This window comes from Ceraceosorus guamensis (genome assembly GCF_003144195.1).
Source record: "Ceraceosorus guamensis strain MCA 4658 unplaced genomic scaffold IE81scaffold_1, whole genome shotgun sequence".
NCBI lineage: Eukaryota > Fungi > Basidiomycota > Exobasidiomycetes > Ceraceosorales > Ceraceosoraceae > Ceraceosorus > Ceraceosorus guamensis.
Window position 1 is genome coordinate 75,692 of NW_020289996.1, and position 17,457 is coordinate 93,148.

The 17,457-nt window shown below is 54.9% G+C and overlaps 5 protein-coding genes across 5 annotated transcripts; 3 read left to right on the forward strand and 2 right to left on the reverse strand.

The window, feature by feature from the left end:
- The first annotated feature begins 278 nt into the window (after positions 1–278).
- On the forward strand, positions 279–4,132 carry IE81DRAFT_319108 (hypothetical protein). The gene is made up of 2 exons (XM_025512623.1): positions 279–3,419; positions 3,523–4,132. Exons 1-2 carry the CDS (start codon positions 483–485, stop codon positions 3,913–3,915), a joined length of 3,330 nt encoding a protein of 1,109 aa, XP_025373392.1. The 5' UTR covers positions 279–482; the 3' UTR covers positions 3,916–4,132.
- Positions 4,133–4,569: 437 nt separating this feature from the next.
- On the forward strand, positions 4,570–8,241 carry IE81DRAFT_319109 (nucleotide-diphospho-sugar transferase). Its single transcript, XM_025512624.1, has 11 exons — positions 4,570–5,145; positions 5,229–5,351; positions 5,452–5,835; positions 5,922–5,947; positions 6,025–6,113; positions 6,273–6,523; positions 6,618–6,832; positions 6,926–7,130; positions 7,209–7,276; positions 7,402–7,716; positions 7,843–8,241. Exons 1-11 carry the CDS (start codon positions 4,750–4,752, stop codon positions 7,883–7,885), a joined length of 2,115 nt encoding a protein of 704 aa, XP_025373393.1. The 5' UTR covers positions 4,570–4,749; the 3' UTR covers positions 7,886–8,241.
- IE81DRAFT_798 (putative TIF6-translation initiation factor 6) lies at positions 7,915–9,638 on the reverse strand. The gene is made up of 4 exons (XM_025517651.1): positions 9,455–9,638; positions 8,929–9,209; positions 8,606–8,699; positions 7,915–8,418 (listed from the first exon to the last, which is right to left on the reverse strand). The coding sequence occupies exons 1-4, from the start codon at positions 9,505–9,507 to the stop codon at positions 8,109–8,111; spliced, it is 738 nt and encodes a 245-aa protein (XP_025373394.1). The 5' UTR covers positions 9,508–9,638; the 3' UTR covers positions 7,915–8,108.
- Positions 9,639–11,016: 1,378 nt separating this feature from the next.
- Positions 11,017–13,067, forward strand: IE81DRAFT_343857 (hypothetical protein; the record flags this gene model as incomplete). Its single annotated transcript, XM_025515753.1, has 4 exons — positions 11,017–12,173; positions 12,280–12,403; positions 12,567–12,659; positions 12,837–13,067. The coding sequence occupies 4 exons, from the start codon at positions 11,017–11,019 to the stop codon at positions 13,065–13,067; spliced, it is 1,605 nt and encodes a 534-aa protein (XP_025373395.1).
- Positions 13,038–16,505, reverse strand: IE81DRAFT_319112 (SIR2-domain-containing protein). The gene is made up of 12 exons (XM_025512625.1): positions 15,930–16,505; positions 15,774–15,825; positions 15,538–15,686; positions 15,394–15,464; positions 15,185–15,309; positions 15,035–15,108; positions 14,892–14,944; positions 14,690–14,816; positions 14,329–14,598; positions 14,196–14,244; positions 13,788–14,088; positions 13,038–13,690 (listed from the first exon to the last, which is right to left on the reverse strand). Exons 1-12 carry the CDS (start codon positions 16,215–16,217, stop codon positions 13,504–13,506), a joined length of 1,746 nt encoding a protein of 581 aa, XP_025373396.1. The 5' UTR covers positions 16,218–16,505; the 3' UTR covers positions 13,038–13,503.
- Between the last annotated feature and the right edge of the window lie 952 nt (positions 16,506–17,457).

The window sequence follows — 17,457 nt, forward strand, 5'->3', positions numbered from 1 at the left end:
ATGTCCGCTCAGACGTTCTGCTGCTGCAAGGCTGGCTGGGGATGCTGTTAGCAGGCTGCATGCATGCAGACAGGCAAGGAACTGACTGATTTACTCATTGACTTGATATGCGTGCGTGACAAACCTTCCAAATTGCGTGCTTGCACGTGATATTTCCCTTGACCTCACATCACTCGTACGATAGAGACGTCAGTTCATGGCGGAGCTCGAAATCTAGAGTTTTTTGAGCGCATATATGTGCAACTCGTTTGTGACTTTTTGGGCCCACGGCAAGGCACGCACATTCGTGATTCACACGCTCGATTCGTATTCGTGATTGGGGTCCTGCCATCCTTCCACGTCTACGCGAACACTCTGACTGTGACTCGCGGGTGCGCGAGTCAGAACAAGCTCTACAGCAGGCATTTCAAGCGCTCGTCCTCACACGGCGGCATCGCTCTCGACAAGAGCAGCGCATCTGCCGACGCTAGACACCAGCAACGATGCCGGGCAAGCGCTACTTTGACGAGTCCGCTGGCGATGCCAGCACGAGCGCATCGATGGCCGCTGCAGCAGCGGAAGTGAGCGCTCTAGAAGCAGCTTCTTCAATTCCCGCGAGCGCATCTCATCAAGCTTCGGCAACGCGAGCACGCGCCACGCTCTTCGTCTCTCGTCTTCCTTTCAGCGCCACCTCTACAGACCTATCGACTTTCTTCAGCGATGTCGGACCTCTCCGAAGGGCATTTGTGGTGACGGATAAGCAAAAAGGTTCTTCCAAAGGTGTTGGGTACGTCACTTTTGCGGATGCCAAGGATGCGCAAAGGGCGCTGGAAGAGATGCAGGGCAAGACGTTGGATGGTGGTAAAGGCAGCAAGTCGAGGAAGATTGAAATCGTTTGGGCGGATGAGAAACCTACGCTCAAAGAGAGGAAGATGGGAAAGAAGAGCTCTGCTGCTGCTGTCGTCGAAGATGGGAAGACGGATGGAGCAGCTGTCGCTGCTGCGCAAGATGCGACGGATCAGACTTCCGAACGACCAGCGAGCAAGAAACGCAAAGTGTCAGCAGAAAATGGCGCTACTTTGGCTTCCGAGGCGGACGCTACGCGCACAGTCATCATCAGCGGTCTGTCGGCGTGCGACAGCACATGCAGCGACAAGACGCTGTACAAGCGATGCCGAAAGATCGGACCCGTGGAAAGGGTCATCTACCCAGCCGTTGATCCTCTGGCGTTGAGCGCGCAGACAGGCGGAAATAACGAGGTGCAAGCCTCGGCAGATGTTGCGCATGCCATCTTTGCAACTCCCAATCATGCCGCTCTGGCAGTGGAGAAGCTGGACTCGCACGTCTTCAAGGGTGCACCTCTTTCAGTCGTGCTCAAAAAGAAGGCAGAAGCGGCTGCTCGATTGGAAGCGCACATGAAGCCAGAAACGAAGCTGAAGCGACAAGCTCTGATGGATAGGCTGTTGAACGCTGCTCGAATCGAAGCAAAGGCGGTCGGTCGAGCGTTGACCTTTCAAGAAAAGATGGGCCATGTGGGCAAAGAGAGCAGATTAATCCTCAGGAACTTGCCCTTTGATATCAGAGCGGAGGATCTCAGAGCTACGTTTGCCGCTTTTGGGCCCGTCTATGGCATCGATTTGCCTCAATTGGCCGCCGAGCCCAAGATTGCCGCGGGCGACGAGGGAGAGGCAGACTCAAAGATGGAGGTGGATAGCGAAAAGGACGAAGCTGCTGAGGTGCCAAAAAAGATAAGAGGACGCGGATTCGGTTTCGTCTGGATGGTGCATCGACGCGATGCGGAAAAGGCTCTGTCTGGCATCAATGGCAAGTCGCTCCAGCGCGGCCTTGCCGAGAAGGCGCAGCTGAAGGCTGCTACGGGCAAGAGGGAGAGAGAAGCTGCGAAGGCTGCATTGGAACAGACTAGCGCAGAAGCTCAGGCGGAGAGAGTGGTGGCGGTGGATTGGGCGCTCGAGAGATCCGAGTGGGAAGCTAGAGCGGAAGAAACGGACGTGGAGACGGATGCGGAAAATGAGCAGGATGGTGAAAGCGAAAAGGATGGCGAGGAGGAGACCGATGAGGGAGACACTGATCTGGAGCCTATTCCCTTGGATGAAGAGGATGACGAAAGCGACCCGAACTCGTCGCAGGGCGAAGAAGAGGAAGATTTGGAACATGCAGAAGGCGAGGCAGCTGGGAAACCGACCTTGCCCACGCCCGATCAGGGATGCACCCTCTTTCTTCGCAATCTGCCCTATCAAGCGACAGAGGATGAGCTGAAGGATCTTTTCCGACACTTTGGACCATTGAGATACGCGCGCATCGTCATGGACAAGGCGACGCAACGCAGTCGAGGAACAGCCTTTGTCTGCTTTTGGCAGACGGAATCCGCGGATGCCGCGCTTCGACGTGCTCAGCTGGTCGAGACGGAGTCCGGCACAGGTCAACAAGTGCGCGCACCTCAAGCTGCGGGCGCCAAAAATCCCTTCTCGGCTCCTTCGGTGCTGACTGCGGACGCTTCGGCACCTCTTACCGCCTCGCTTAGCCTGCATGGAAGAGTGCTTTCCGTCGTGTCGGCTGTGGCGAGGGAGGAAGCTAGCAGTTTGGAAGCGAGCGCTAGAGCGGCTAGGGAGAGGAGCGACAAGAGGAACACGCACCTGATGAGAGAAGGCGTACCCTTTCCAAACAGCGAGCTGAGCAGGCTGATGAGCGAATCAGAGAGGGAAAAGAGGTTGAACAACTTCGGCATAAGGAAAGCTCAGCTAGGAGCGAATCCGGCGCTCTACATCAGCAAGACGAGACTGAGCGTCAGACAGCTTCCGCTCTACGTCTCTGATCGGACGCTCAAAAGATTGGCGCTGCACGCTGTGAGATCGTTTGATCAGGAAGTCAAGGAGGGCAAGAGGCCGGATCTGACAAGGGATGAAAAGGAAGACAAGACGCTGAGCGCTGCGATTGTCGGAGCGGACGGCAAGATCCAGACACGGAGAGGGGAGAGATTGACGGCGGTGGTTCAGACCAAGGTGATTCGACAGATGGATAGATTGGATCCCATCACTGGCAAGGGGAGAAGTCGAGGGTATGGGTTTGTGGAGATGAGGAGCCTGGTCGATGCGCTCAAGGCTGTGAGGTGGATCAATGCTACCAAGGTCTCCCAGCTGCTTCACGAATGGCTGGTCGGCGAGCTGGAAGATCTTGTCAAGCTGCTGAACAAGACTGGAGAGAAGGATGCGGACAAAAGCGACGCGACGAAGACGGAGAGGGAAACGCGAATCAAACGAATCAGGCAGAGGATGGAAGAGCTGAAAGATGCGAAGAGGGCTAAAGCGGAAAGAGGAGGCTTGATCTTGGCCGAATTTGCGGTGGAGAATAGCGCGGTGACAAAGAAGAGGAGGGAGAGGAACGAATCTGCCAAGCAAAAGGACGGAGACAGAAAGAGAAAGGTGAGACGGGCAGCGGGATCGGGGGAATAGCGCAAGGGTTTTGCTTCTCCTCTTCTTTGACTGGACGCAAGCTGACGTTGCTGAGCTGCTTTTCGCGGCATAGGAACGCTCAACGGACGATGAGCGCGACACTTTCAGCTCGGACAGACGGGGCGCGTCGAGCAGGGAAAGAGGCAGGGGAGGGGGAGCAGGAGGAGGAGCAGGGCCTAGCCGAGCAGACTTTTCGGCAGCGCGGCGTGGAAAGACGGAGGAGAAGGGCAAGCGCTCGCCACGCTTTAATCAGAGCACGCGCAAGAATTTCGTCGGCGGCGCTGCTGCTGGTGCTGCTGCTGATAGGCCCGCCGCCGCCGCCGCCGCCGACGGCAAAGATTCGACGACGAGGGAGAGTGCGAATGGCGCACCTTTGAGCGGCGCTTCCAAGGATGGCAAAAGTTGGGTAGGAGGAGCTATTGGCAAGGCGAGAGCGCTGAGAAAGAGAAAGAGAGGCGCGGCTTAGTAGTCCCCCCTCCGCCCGCCGGCTGTGCAGTGCACTTGGAGAGTCAGTGTGCAGCTGGGTGCAACTTGCTGAGGTCGTTCACTTGCATGCCATGCTCCCTTTGCTTGCGCATCGAATCGTTTTGAGGTTTTGCCTCGCCCGCCCGCAATCTCGTGCTGCATCGATTGGGATCATGTGCTTCATTCAAGCTTGATTGGCTCTTGCTTCTTCCTTTTTTTGCGTGTGTGAGGCCCACCCAGCCTGCCTGCCCTCGGCCAAGAGTTTGTTGTATGGTGAGAGTTTTGAACAAGAAAGTCTTGAAGTCTTGAGTCTTGAGTGCGCCCAGCCAGCCAGCCAGCCGGCCAAACTCGTGACTTGCCACGTGATAAGTGGTGAGTTGTGACGAATCAAGAATCACGTGAATCAAGAATCTTTTGGGATCGCAGCAATTAAGCAGATCCTGTGCCCGTCCCCGCCCCCGCCCCCGCCGAGAATGACGAATGACGGAACGTGATGCCGGGCCGACCAAAATTGGACCCGTGCCATGCATGCATGCATGCATGTAAGCGCACACGCACACGCACGCGCCCGGCGGTCAGCAGGACGGCCGGAGAATAATCACGAATTGCTTCCCTAGCTTCTGCACAGCAGCAGCAGCAGCAGCAGCAGCAGAAGGTCAAGTTGATGAGGCAGAAGGACTTGCCTGCTTGTGCTACAGACTCTAGACTCACGACTCACGACTGCATGGCCATTTGTCATTCGTCTTTGTACTCACTGACCTTCACCATCATACACACACCCACTTGGCACTCACTCGTCAGGTGGAGCGGGGTGGACCCTGGTTCGGAAGCAACAATGGCAGCTACGATTCCCATCGCAGACTCGGTCAAGCCGAGCGTGGAAGAGTACCGCATCACCTCGTACGATGGTTTGACCTTACCAGCCCGTCGATTTACTCCCAAAGTCGAAGCTTTTTCGTTGCCCAAAGCTGCCGTCATCCTCCTGCATGGCTTCATCGAACATCACGATCGCTATCAGCACGTTGGCAACTTTTTGGCTTCGCAAGGTGTTCAGACTTTGACCTTCTCTCAAAGAGGGTATGGAAAACAGGAAATAAAGAAGAACTACTCCAACACCAGTTGGCCTCAACTGTTTCAGGATATCGAGAGCATCGTTGTGCAGGAGAGGAAAGCTTTGGATGAAAAGCATGGAGAGGGAAGGGTGCCTCTGTTCTTGTATGGACACTCCATGGTGAGCTTCGTGCCCAGAGGTCATGTCGGGACGGACTGGGCAGGGAAACGGTTCGACTGATCTTACACGCTCGCAACTTGCAGGGAGGCGGTCTGGCGTTTGGCTTCTTTGCGAGACCAGAGACGGAAGAGGGGGCGCCCAAAGCAGAGACGAAGAAGCTCATCAAGGGCATCGTCGTCTCGAGTCCTTGGCTGCGTCTGACGCACGTGAGTCTCGCCCATGCCCATGGCCCCGGGAGAGTTGGGCGGCGTAGGTAATGCGCTGCAGCGATCGCGGGCTGATACACCCACCTTGTTGAGTCCACAGCCTCCACCGAGCGCCTTCTTCTGGCTCGCCCCGAGACTCTTGAAAGCCTTCCCAAACGTCATGTGGTACGCGCCCGTCAACCCCGCAGAGCTGTCTCACGACCCAGCAGTCGTTGCGGAGAACAAGAAGGATCCTCTCATTTCTGGCGTCGTCTACGTTCGAGCTATTGCCGGACCTCTGCTCGGAGGTCCCAGGTTGGTGAGCGAGTGGTACAAAAACTATCCCAAGGACTTGCCGGTGCTTTTTGCACATGGAGAAGCGGATCCCGTCACTTCGCCCAAGGCCAGTAGGGAATTGTACGAGAAGCTGGACGCCTCGGACAAGGACTACAAGAGCTGGCCTGGATTCTTTCACGAAGGTCACAACGAGAAAGGCGATGACAAGGTATGCATAGTCTTGTCAGGGCGCTGCGTATGCGATGGGATGCTGACGCTGACTCGCGCCTCACCATGTGCACTCGAATTCGATAGGTCCACTTTTTGCAATACAATGTCGAGTAAGTGTGTGCGGGTATACAACACGGATGATCGCCCTAGGCTCACAATGTTTCACTACCATCGCCCACCCCTTCAGCTGGATCCTCAGGCATGCAGGTAGTCCCGATGATGGTGCAGAAAAGGCAGGCCCAACACCGGGCGTCGCCGCCGCTCCGGTGGTCATGAGTGCGTGAAGCTGCGGCGATTCGCTTTTGCATTGTTCGTCCACATCGTTCTCTTTCCCCCCGAATACCCTTCCCTCGTTCGTCTTGGTAGCGTCCTCAATGATAATTCCGCCCGCTTGATCTGACCCACTTTGTCTTCGCGTCTCCACTTCTTCTGCAGATTCGTTTGAGGAAGACGCGGACGAGAAGAAAGCAGATGGCAAAGCGTGTTGGGCCACTCTGATGACTGGCGAAAAGTACCTGCCAGGTCTGGTCGTGTTCGCAACGAGCCTGCTGCAGACGCACAAGAGCAGATATCCGCTCGTCGTGTACGTCACTGGAAAGCTTTCTGAGAGGGCCAGAAGGGTGGTCAGCGCGTTGGGATGCAAAATCGTGGAGGTGAAGGATTTGAGACCGACATCGACCAGCACTGTGAGGCGCAAAGTAGACGCTGCATTTGGGGCGGATTGGTAGTGTTGAGTGTGCTGATCACCCTTTGTTGCTGCTGCCACGGCATCGACCGCAGAATCTTGCGTACGAGCGCTTTGGAGATGTGTGGACGAAGCTGAGAGCATTTGAGCTGACGCAGTATGAGAGAGTGGTCATGGTGGACAGCGACATGTTGGTACGGAGGAATATGGACGAGCTGATGGATCTGCAGTTGGACGATGGCAAAGAGATAGCGAGCAGTTTCGCCTGCACTTGCAATCCCAAAAAGATGCCAACCTATCCTGCGGATTGGTGAGTTGCATGCCAGGGCAAGTACATGCAGAGGGACAACAGGTGCGCTCATGGCTGACTTTGTGAGAACGCGCGGTCGGTCGGGCTCGCAAGGGTTCCTGCCAATTGCGGCTTCACTCCGCAAACACATCCTTCTTGCCTCACGAGTCCACTGCAGGTCACTGCAGATTCTCTACCCACTCATAGATTGCTCAACAGCGGTCTAGTCGTGCTCAAGCCTTCGCTGGATACCATGAAGGACATTGAGCATATGCTCGGTACCGATCCGCGCGTGCTGGCTTGGTCCTTCCCTGATCAGGTCAGTGGATCATCATTGCGGCTGTCAAAGCGCTCAAATTGCGGACCTGATCTGACCTTTGCGTGAATCGAATTCAAGGACCTCCTCGCTGCGTTGTTCGAGTCCAAGTGGCAGGTGCTGCCTTGGACGTATAATGCCCTCAAGCCGTGAGCACGCCATTCGGCCCGTCTCTCGTCTTCCCCTTTTCTCGAAGAGCGTCACCGCTTACCCCACCCCCCCTCGCGTCTTCGAACGCACGCGTTGCCTGACTCGCACGACGACGTCAAACAAGGTTGCGCTACGTGCACCCTCGGATGTGGGTGGATGCAGAAGTGCGAAACGTGCACTACATCCTCGACAAGCCCTGGCAATCCACCTGGCAAGAGGTTCGCTCAACAGACGACGCAACGACGCACGGCTGGTGGTTATCCGCTTTCCGCGAACTGGACATGGTCGATGGAGCTGGAGCTGGAGCCGGAGCTGGAAGAGGCGCAGAAGGCGGCGGCGTCGTCATCGACCCGCAAGATTGGCAGGATCTCGTGCGCGATAATATGAAGATTGGGGGCGAACACGAAGGTATGGATGACTTTTTGCAAAGTCAGAATGGGTGAGTGGCATGTGCGTGTGTGTGTGTGTGTGGGTGAGAGGGTGAGCTCGTGTATGCTGGTAAGCCTTTGCTCAGCTCGCCAACCCCTTCCCCCCCTCCCCTTCGCCCTACCTTCATCCCGTGTAGCAATGCCACCAACTCGCCTCGATCGCGCTTCAGCAATCTCTAGTAAAGCTCATCTGTAATCGTGCTCTCATCCGATTCATCACCTGTTCCAGTCAATCCCAAGCACCGGCCATGTTAATGAACAACGAAACCGCCCCTTATCCTCGTCTGTGCGTCTTGAGCGCCAACAACACTCGACGGATCCCCGAGCAGCATCGCAAATGCCAATCGCAATGCTTCGACTGTGTAGCAGCAGATTCTCATTGACGGGGCTCTGCGCACTACAGCTACGCATACGTATCGACGAGCGCGTCTCTGAGTTCGTCGACCACTCCGCTTCCGCCCGCCTGATTGATCTTGAAGGCCGCTTCGATGACGGACAATTCCGTCGCCGTGCTATCCAATCCCGCAAACGCTGCAAAGTCGTTGACCAACAATCCAGCTCCGATCAGTTCGGATCCTCGATTGACTGTTCCTGCAATGACGGGCACTTGAAGCAAGGAGGATAGCTCGTCTTGATCTTGCAGCGATGTCTTGGGATGCACTAGCGCGCCTTGATTTGTCAGGGAAGCGTAGGAACCTACGAGGACGTTGTCGCTGCGGGCAAGGCAAGATCGAGAAGACGTGTCGGATGCGATCAGCCATGAGCGAAGCTGGGGTTGAGCAGGGGCAGAGCTGCAAGAAGTTCCAGGCACAAGCGCGAGGGGCAATGCAAACGCTCTCTCTCCGACGCTCTCACACACTCTCTCTATCTGTCTCACGCGCCCTGCAAAGTGACACTCACCCGACAGTCTGCCTGAACACTTCCACTTTGAGCACATCTGCTATGATTTCCTCGGTTTCCCTGTCCAGGTCTGGGTGCACGAGCGCCACGTAATCTGGCCGTCGACATTTGGGGATGGGCACTTTGTTAGTTTTGAGGTGCTCGCTGGCGTGTAGGACCGAGTGTGCAGGCCGCCTGGCTTATGCGGCCGACTTGATGCCGGCCCATGCGGTCGATTCCGCCTCCAACGCACTCTCCCACCCATCCATCCATCCACCTACCGCTTTCTCCCCTCTCTCCATTTTCCCCAAAAACAAACAAACAAAAAGATGGAAAAAGCTCACCATTGCAAACAATGACGTTTCCAAGAGCCGACAGTCTCTCTTCCACTCTCTGAATAGCCACCTGATCAGGCAAACTGTTTCTGAGATGCTGCAGCTCCTGATCCGTCGTGGTGCTGGGAACGAGCAGACCATGTCTGTTGCCCACGGTCAATCGACCCACTAGACGCGTACCGGCAATGGTGCAGAAGATGACCGGTATCACATCTTGCAGCTCCGCTTCAAAGGTGGAGGCGAAGTTGGCTGATCCGCCTACTGCTACTAGACAGTAGGAATTGGTCAGACTGCAGAGAGCAGGAGGGCCCGCGGAATGAGGTGAATGGTCCGGAGCAATTTTGTATCAGCTGGGAGAGAATCTATTGGTGCTTCTCGAGAGTGGGACGTGCCGATTGGCCCCCACACACACTGCTGTGGCGTTCTGCCGCCCGTATTCCCCCCCCCCCCCCCATTCGAGCGAGAGATGCTGCACTGGCGAAGCGAGATCTGACGTCCAAGCTGCTTGCTTCCCCCCCTGTCCACCCAAACTCACCTGGCAAAGACACCAATCTCGCTGGAGTTTTCAAATTGGCAACGTACGGCCATGGCGTGTATGCTGAGGGTGGGTTTGGGGGGGGGGCGTGAGGAGAGTGGGGGAATGTGCTGGAGGTTATGTCGTAAACTGTTGAGTCGAGGAGGTGCGCCTTCAGAGGAAGCTTGGATGGATGGTGAGAGAGATGATGAACGCAGAGGGACAAGTGTGAGGGGTGGTGGGTGATGCAAAGCTGGTTGCTTATCAGAGGAGTTGATCGAGCCTTTCCCAAAGTTCAGTCGTGAGTGGGGGGAAAAGCGCTTTGCGTTTTGCTGAATGTGGATTGAAGGCGCTGCTTGTATTTGTACCTTGAGGAAGCAGGATGGCTTGGCAGTCGAACGTCGTCGAGGGATATGCGTGCGCGTGCGAATGATGAGTCGAGTGGCATGGGAGTCACGAGTGGAGCGAAGGATTGGATTCACGATTCTTGATTCAAATTGCGAGCGCGCAAGTCGTGCAGCGAACTGGCTGGCTGGCTACTGCGCTGCGCTGCACTGCACTGCCGCACTGCACTCACGCTGCACTGAATGCTGGAAATCTCTGAATTTGAATTTGAATGGCAATCATTAAGAATTACACATCCTCCTCGCCGCATCTTCATCGTACCGCGGTAAGTCTTGAGCGCAACTTACTTTTTTCTTTCCTTTTTTTTTTGGGCGCCGCGCGCATGATGAACGCGATTATGAGTCATGTACGGTACCGGTACCGTCAGAGTCAGGCGCGCGTGCAGCATGCGCCCACATTTGCGCGCGGGTGACTTGGGCATACATACATCACTCGTGACTCTGACTGCAGCGTGACTCTTTGAATCTCGCTGCGATCGAATCATGACTCGTCTTCGAATGCACGCTCAAGATTCGTCATTTCATTCAGACGACATGCAGGAGAGCCTGCTGGGCGAGTCATCTATATACTTGATAGTCAAGAGACTTGTCCAGCACAGCTGCATGGCAGACAGGCAGATGGAGTAATTCAATTCGTGATTATTGCATCAAGAATTCAGATTCGCGTCGAATGCAAGTCAAGAGTCGTGAGTCACGGCCATGCTTGCGACTCACGACTCGCGACTCACGACTCACGCCCAGTGGCTCTACTCATCAGACTCTGAACACGCAAAACAGCCTGCTCTTCAACGAGTAGCCACAAAGCCAGAACAAGGGCGGGGGAATCGTGAATTCGAATCTGAATCAAGGAATTTGAATCAAGAGTACGCGGTATGGGTAACAAGGGATATAAGAATCATTGAAGATCACGTGACTGCTCGAAAGATTCCCATCTCATCACACGCGCGTCTGCTGCTCACACGCAGCACCGCGGCCACGCAATCTGAATCGTGTATCTTGGATCACACCGCTGCACCGATCAGCCGCTCGCTTAATTGCAGCCATGCAACTCTGGCACTTTCACCTGATAACCCCTTCCCGCATTCACATTCTTCATTTCCTTGCTCACCTACAAGCAAACTCTGGTCTGCTTTCCTCTCTCAAGCGCCTACTCTTTTGACTGCTACACTACGGTCCGTCATGTCGACCGTAGCACCTCAAGGCGGTTCACAATGGAACGCCGCTTCCTCGTCCAGCAGCAGCAGCACTGCGGGCACATCGGCTCAATCCAGTGTGCCCTTTGCTTTCGATGCAGGTCAAATCGCCGCTCAAGCTCAGAGCATCTACAATGCCACGAACGAAGAGCAGGTACTGCCATTGTATAGCAAGGTGGCCGAGTGGATTCAAGAACAGACTCGCGGAGAAAGCGGCTTGAACAGCTTGGCATCCAAGTTGGACGATGGAAAGTTGTTGCAGAGCGTGGAAAAGGTCCAAACCGCAGTTGTCGCCTACTCGATCGATCAGCAATCTCAAGATGAGTCGAGTGGGAGCGGGAGTGGGAGTGGGGAAAGGGAAGAGGTATCGCCTGAAGAAGTGGGTCAAGCAGCAGCTTTGCTCGCTCTCAAGGCTTTTCTCTCCTCTTCAGAAGGTAGCGGGTCAGATTTGCACGGCAGGCTGGTCGCTGCATCCATCGCTCGTGCTGCCAGACTTTTCGATGAGAAATCTCGATTGGGCGTGGTGAGCAAGTGGGAGGGTGAGGGTGAGGGTGAGGGTGCAGAGGCTGGAAGAGAAGCATCGATGCGGAGCGCTGCAGAGACGGCTGTAGGCTTGATGTTGAAAGATCCTTCTTTCGCTACCATCGGAGGTGCCTCCTCTTCCTCCTTGGCTGGGCTAAATAAGAGCGCTGCCGCTCGATCGATCAAGCAATCTGTGCCCACTTCTGCTTCTACCGGTGCGCTTCAAACTTCCATCAGCGCCAATGCCAGCACCAGCACCAGCGCCGGTCCATCATCTACGCACCCAGCACGTTCAGCCTCTCTTTCCAGCGCCTCCAATCCCATTCGACCACCTCTACCGCTCCTCAAATCTGACGCGCATCGTCAAGCTCCCAAGTCATCCCTCGAGTCCAACGGCATGGCTCACCAAGTCGACTACTTTTGCCTGTCAGCGTTGAGCATAGAGATGGTATCCGTCTTGGCCGCTTCTACAATCATCGCAAGAAAGAGGAGGAACAGGGTGTTTGAGGATATGAGGGAAGCGGGACTGGTCGTCAATCAGGAAATTCACACGGAAGAGACGGAGTTGTTGAGGAGGTTGGAGGGGATAGGAGCTAGTGCGGGGCACGGCTTTGCAGACAAGTGAGTCTTCGTATGTCCAAGCATCCCACTTCATCTTGCTGCAAAAGTTCAAGAGACTTTTCTGACTGGTCCGATTGGCCCGCTTACGAAACGCTTGGGAACCTAGACTCTTGCTCGAGAGACAACAGCCTCCTCCCTCTTCGACCTTGGAAGTGCTCAAATTCGTCTGCAAAGAAGTCTGGACTGCCAGCTTCGAAAAGCAGGTGGATCACTTGCGAACGAACCACAAGGTGCGTTTGCGTCGTGGCCAAGACGCAAGAAGTTCCGTTTGTGCCGTGATCCAAGCAAGTCCACGAAATATCTTTCTCCCCCCTTGCTCCACCTTTGGACCGGCACTGACTCCGATTTGCATCCCCTCTAAACCCGCCCTTCGACCAATGTGTCGCGCTACAGGGTGTCTATGTGCTGCAGGACAACCACTTCAAAACTCTTCGGCATATCAGCGCACCGCTCGGTCCTTCCGATTCCGCCCAAGCAGCCAAAATCGTGCGTTTTCTTCGTTCCCAAGCTTCGAGTTGCATGGTGGTGATGTATTTCTCGCAACTCGATTGCTCGACCTGCCCGTTCTCCCCACTCATCACCCATGCGCTGACACCCCCTCTACCCCTCTCTCTCTGTCTTTCCGGCCATCTCCCGTGTTCTTCTTCTTCTTTGAATTTCAAGCACCTCGCCTATCCTACGGGAATCGTTCGAGGAGCATTGGCGCGACTGGGAGTGCAAGCTAGTGTGGTGGGCGAGACTTCACCTCATCCGGGTCAGTTGAGCGCTTGCACTTTTCATGTCAGGACCGCCTTGGCTAGCACACACAGCAGCAACAACAATGCTGCTTCGGAAGTGCCAGCACAGCAGCAGCAGCAGAGGGTCTCATCCATCGCTTCTGTTGGTGCGAGATGAAGAGCGTATTTTACGGATCGTCTTGCAATGCATGCGATGCGCTTGGATCAGTAGGGTCGATCGAGGTTCGACTCTGGCAGATTTTGAATTGGCTCCTTCTGCCATACGTCATCGACCAAGCACAACGTATCCCGCGCGCCTTTGGTTTTCCTCCCACTCGTCGTCTTTTGCCCGCTCTCTCATCCTCCACGACACTCCGCTCTTCCACCTTCTGCACAGCGAGATGCGGCTTCCACCTCCAAGCAACACCTTCTAGAGGGTGCGTCTATGCTGCTCTGTTCCCCAGATGTCCCTCCTCCTCCTCCTCCTCCTCATCCGAACGCTCGATCGATCGACGTTCTTACTCGTAGGCAGCTGCATTTGCTCCGGCGCGCGTCTCGTTCGTGTTTTTTTCGATCGCGTACGAGTGCCTGTCTGGCTGATGCTGGGATGTATCCTACACTTCCTCCCCCTTCTTCTCCTCCTTCTCCTTCTCCTCCTTCTCCTCTTTCTCTTCCTTCTCCTTCTCTTCCTCCTCTTCTTCCTCCTCCTCCTTCTCCTCCTCCTCCTCCTCCTCCTCCTCGTCGTCGTCGAGCAACTCCAAAAGATTGCCCGGCTCAGCGCCAGGGAAAAGCCAGCAGTGACTGTGCATTAGGCCGAATCAGTATTTCAGTGCATGCCCAGAACCCACTCGCAGCTCACGCTCATCACCTCTAGCAAACGCAAACTGCGACGACTCACCTCGTGCCCATTCTTTGCGGAACAAGCCCACCCACACGCTCCATCTGGGCAAGCGGTGCTTTGCTCGCAGCAGAAGCAGGGGGCAAATCCCATCCCAGCCGCTCGCACAGGTGCGCAACGATCAAGTCTGCATCTCCCAACAGTTGAATGTCGACCGCCATGTGTCGTATGGGAGTCCTATTGATCAGGACGACGGGAACTCGGTGGGGCATATGACCTATCAGTTCGGAAACCGGCGCCACTTTGAGCGATGTGCCCATCACTAGGATCAGATCCACCGACTCGCGATCTCGGAAAAGACCTTGAGCGGCGGTCATCGGATAACCGAGAGCAGAGTATTCAGTCAGAGTTCAGCGTCCGAATGATGGCCATCGATCGACGCGCAATCATGGCATGAACGCTGCTCACATCGGTCAAAGTCGTCGCTCAGCTTCTCGCCAAAGAACGTGATGCACGGCTATTCGGACAAGGCGCACGCACCCTCGCGCTCGTCAGGATCACTCACGACTCGAGTATCCATGCCTCGGCTCTTCCGACTCACCTTCAAGACGCCCCATCCAGCTGGTCGAGCATCAAGCCTCTTGTCCTCCTCGTCGCTCTCATCATCGCTTTGCCAGTCCTTGCCCTGTCTCTTCTTTCTCTTCTTGGCCTGAGATCCCTGTGTCTGCGATGGGTGACATTTGGGACAAAAAGGAACTCTTCGGGCAAAGATATCTGGCCTTATCATTTGCCCATCCACAGAATGTCCGCAGGCCGGATTGGTGCAAGTCGCTTGAGCAAAGGAACCATGACAATTCAGAACTCTCGTGATCTGTCGTCAACGAGTCAAGAGATTTGCGAAATCGTTTTGTCAGATTGGCATGGGGAGAGCGACATCTTGAAGCTGCGGTCGTCATGCTTACGCCTGCCTGCTGCTCCAGCGTGTCTATGTTCTGAGAGTAATTTCTCAGCAAAACGTTCCGGTCTTCTAGGAGCTTGATGAATCGATGCGTCGGTGAAGGAACGAAGTTTGAAGGGAAGATGGAGTTGCTGGTGAAAGTGCGCGAATTTAGCGAAGCGCACCAGATCGCGCAGGCTGCGACGAAGGACCCGCAAACTGCTCACGCAAAGCTGAAGAAGCACGAAGGATCCTGCATGAAGAACTCCTTGTCGAACATCTGTCCAGATGAGCCAGTGTAGACGAGCGTTAGCCCAATGGCTCGACACATTCTGAGCAGATTGTAAAGCAAAGAGGTTCCCATGCTCACGTCTTGGGGGTCTGCGAGATCGTACTTGCCCTCTCGCAGCAAATTAGCATAGATGCCGTCTCTGGAGCGGAAATCTGTGACAGCGCTCGAGGTGCACTTTATGAGCGACACTTACAAAGAGCCCTACATTAACACTCGGCAGACACGCACCAGGTATACCGCAGCTGACACTGATGCCTGCGCCAGAGAGCACCACAACTCTGCGCGCATTCGCGAGCAGGCTCAAAACATCGTCCACAGTATTGAGATGTTGGAGTCGTTCGCGATTTCGAAGGCTGGCAAGAGCTGCGACGTGAGCTTACTTCGCGCCAGAAGTTGTTTATGCGATGCAAAGGTGTCTGCGATCGAGGCTGACTCACATGCGAGAGGCCATCGCTTTCAACACGCCAACGACGAACGCTCTGGAGGGGCTCAAACGTATACTCCTCGGCTATACGAGAGGCTTCACCTTGCATTAGTAGTGTGCCACGGGATGGGACGAGCGTGCAAGCGAAGGGTCTCACTAGGATGGTACCAAAGCCGATGATCATGAGATGCAGCTGGTGCAATGTGGTAGCCTCCGAGAGGTAAGTCTTTACGAAATGCACCATACCATTCTCTTTCAAATCCTCCACGATGCTCTCTTGACGTTCGTTGGGGTACAGTCGCTCGGCTTATTGCGTGACCGTCACACAGCGTTGCAGCCGGGTGCTAGCGTCAGTGTGAGAAAAGATGCGCCATGAGAGGTATTCCAGCGCACCTTCATCCAGTAGCGAGTTGTACGCAGCATCATCTTCTTCGTTCTCGGACTCCTTCAAAATCACAGACGGAGAGCCGCAAGGGGAAAGCGAAGTGCTGACTTAGCGCGCGCGCATCCACGATCCCCGAAAATAGAGCGACGCCCTGTGCGTCTCACCTCTTCACCAGCTTGTTCGAGCATCTCCAACCCTTCGCTATCGCAATCTTGCAAGACGTCTTCCGGACGAAGCGGAGCATCCAGACTAGCAGCAGCAGCACCAGCAGGATCATTCTGTTGGGCATTCGACCGCGACTGACCCACTGCGGATGGATCTGGCTGTGAAGATGCGCCGCAAAGGTCTTGCAGAGGTCGGACCGTGCCTCCATTCAGCTCTTGCATAGTCTGCCTCTCTTGCCTTTCCGCATCCGCCTGCCCCAAAACAGGCGGCACCGATGTTTCACTCATTCTGTCAGACAAACGCGAGCAGAATGAGGCGGCGGTCTCACGACGCAGCCACCGGATGTGTGCGGGATGTGCGCCTTGTCAGTCCGCTCCATTCGTGATTCACTTGACGATTGCGATTCTCTTGCTGCGCGGCTTGTCCTAGCTGCGAAATGCAACGGCATCCACAAAGAAGGCGGAAGGGTAGCGTTTCTGAACCTTGGCTATTCTTGAAGTCTGATTGCGAACCACAAATCCAAGATTGACGTTGCTCATACAAGTCACGAGTACACAAGCAGGATCGCCTATAGCTGATACAGGTAATCACAAACAGAAGAATCACCAATCAAATATATTTCATGATGGATGATGAACACAGCCCATGCATCGGCATGCATGCATGCAACCGCGTGCCCCTAAGCACCTGATCACGTGCTCACGTCTGTGACTCACTTGAATCTTGAATCGCAATCACGTATTCGAATCTTAAATGGCTACAGTCACTGAGTTGAGTTTGAGTCTTGAGTGCTAGGATGAATTCGCAATTCAAGAAGTGTCGGGGACACCGAGATCAATCGGAATTTGGGTTTGTGAGATGGTCCATTTGATGCAAGATGGTTTGAATTCGCCGCCCTTCCCACGCCGCCATCGCTGTGACTGCGTCAACAAGCACGTGCGTTCTGCACAACTCGATCACGAGTGCCCAAACCAAGTCACGAGTGAAGGAGACCCTCGATGAGCTGCTTATTATCATCATGATCCACTTACCACAGATCCACGCGATCGAATCAAAAATGGTTTGCGGTTTAATTGCTATCATGCCATTGTGATTCTGATTCAAAAGTGTTGTCAGCCGCCGCCGCATGGTTCGATCTTGGTATTGTGATTGTAGATCAAACATCGCACGTTCAGGGGGAGAGGAAGGTGATTGCGGTGCTTCAAACTCTGACCACATCCGCGCAGAACCTCAGCAAGCTGTGAATCATCTGGCAGCGCAAGCCTCATAGTCAAGAGTCCGAGTCAAAAGCCTAGTCAAGCGTGGAAATGAAGAAAGCGGGAGCTCGGCTTGGCATCGATGGTCAAGTATACTACGGCCGCGTATACATGTTCGCGCGAATCGCGACCCACCGCGACCGCCCTTGTTCATATATATAGCGCACCGAGACTTGCGCTGTGTTGCCCAACAATCAGGCGGGTATCCCGCGGTAGTTAACACCTACAGGTACAGCACAGTGATACGGGCAAGGATTGAGCTATACCCAAT

What these genes read in the sequence shown, in the direction of transcription:
- IE81DRAFT_319109 (XM_025512624.1), top strand. Translation starts at nt 4,750, where the DNA reads ATGGCAGCTACGATTCCCATCGCAGACTCGGTCAAGCCGAGCGTGGAA. An exon ending in CCAACCTATCCTGCGGATTG is followed by an intron (nt 6,833 to 6,925) that starts GTGAGTTGCATG and finishes CGGGCTCGCAAG; the next exon opens with GGTTCCTGCCAATTGCGGCT. An exon ending in TTTTTGCAAAGTCAGAATGG is followed by an intron (nt 7,717 to 7,842) that starts GTGAGTGGCATG and finishes CATCCCGTGTAG; the next exon opens with CAATGCCACCAACTCGCCTC.
- IE81DRAFT_798 (XM_025517651.1), bottom strand. Translation starts at nt 9,507, where the DNA reads ATGGCCGTACGTTGCCAATTTGAAAACTCCAGCGAGATTGGTGTCTTT. An exon ending in GAGATTGGTGTCTTTGCCAG is followed by an intron (nt 9,210 to 9,454) that starts GTGAGTTTGGGT and finishes TGCTCTCTGCAG; the next exon opens with TCTGACCAATTCCTACTGTC. An exon ending in AAACGTCATTGTTTGCAATG is followed by an intron (nt 8,700 to 8,928) that starts GTGAGCTTTTTC and finishes GTCGACGGCCAG; the next exon opens with ATTACGTGGCGCTCGTGCAC.
- IE81DRAFT_319112 (XM_025512625.1), bottom strand. Translation starts at nt 16,217, where the DNA reads ATGAGTGAAACATCGGTGCCGCCTGTTTTGGGGCAGGCGGATGCGGAA. An exon ending in CAACTCGCTACTGGATGAAG is followed by an intron (nt 15,687 to 15,773) that starts GTGCGCTGGAAT and finishes TCACGCAATAAG; the next exon opens with CCGAGCGACTGTACCCCAAC. An exon ending in AAAGCGATGGCCTCTCGCAT is followed by an intron (nt 15,310 to 15,393) that starts GTGAGTCAGCCT and finishes AGCTCTTGCCAG; the next exon opens with CCTTCGAAATCGCGAACGAC.
- IE81DRAFT_319108 (XM_025512623.1), top strand. Translation starts at nt 483, where the DNA reads ATGCCGGGCAAGCGCTACTTTGACGAGTCCGCTGGCGATGCCAGCACG. An exon ending in ACGGAGACAGAAAGAGAAAG is followed by an intron (nt 3,420 to 3,522) that starts GTGAGACGGGCA and finishes TTCGCGGCATAG; the next exon opens with GAACGCTCAACGGACGATGA.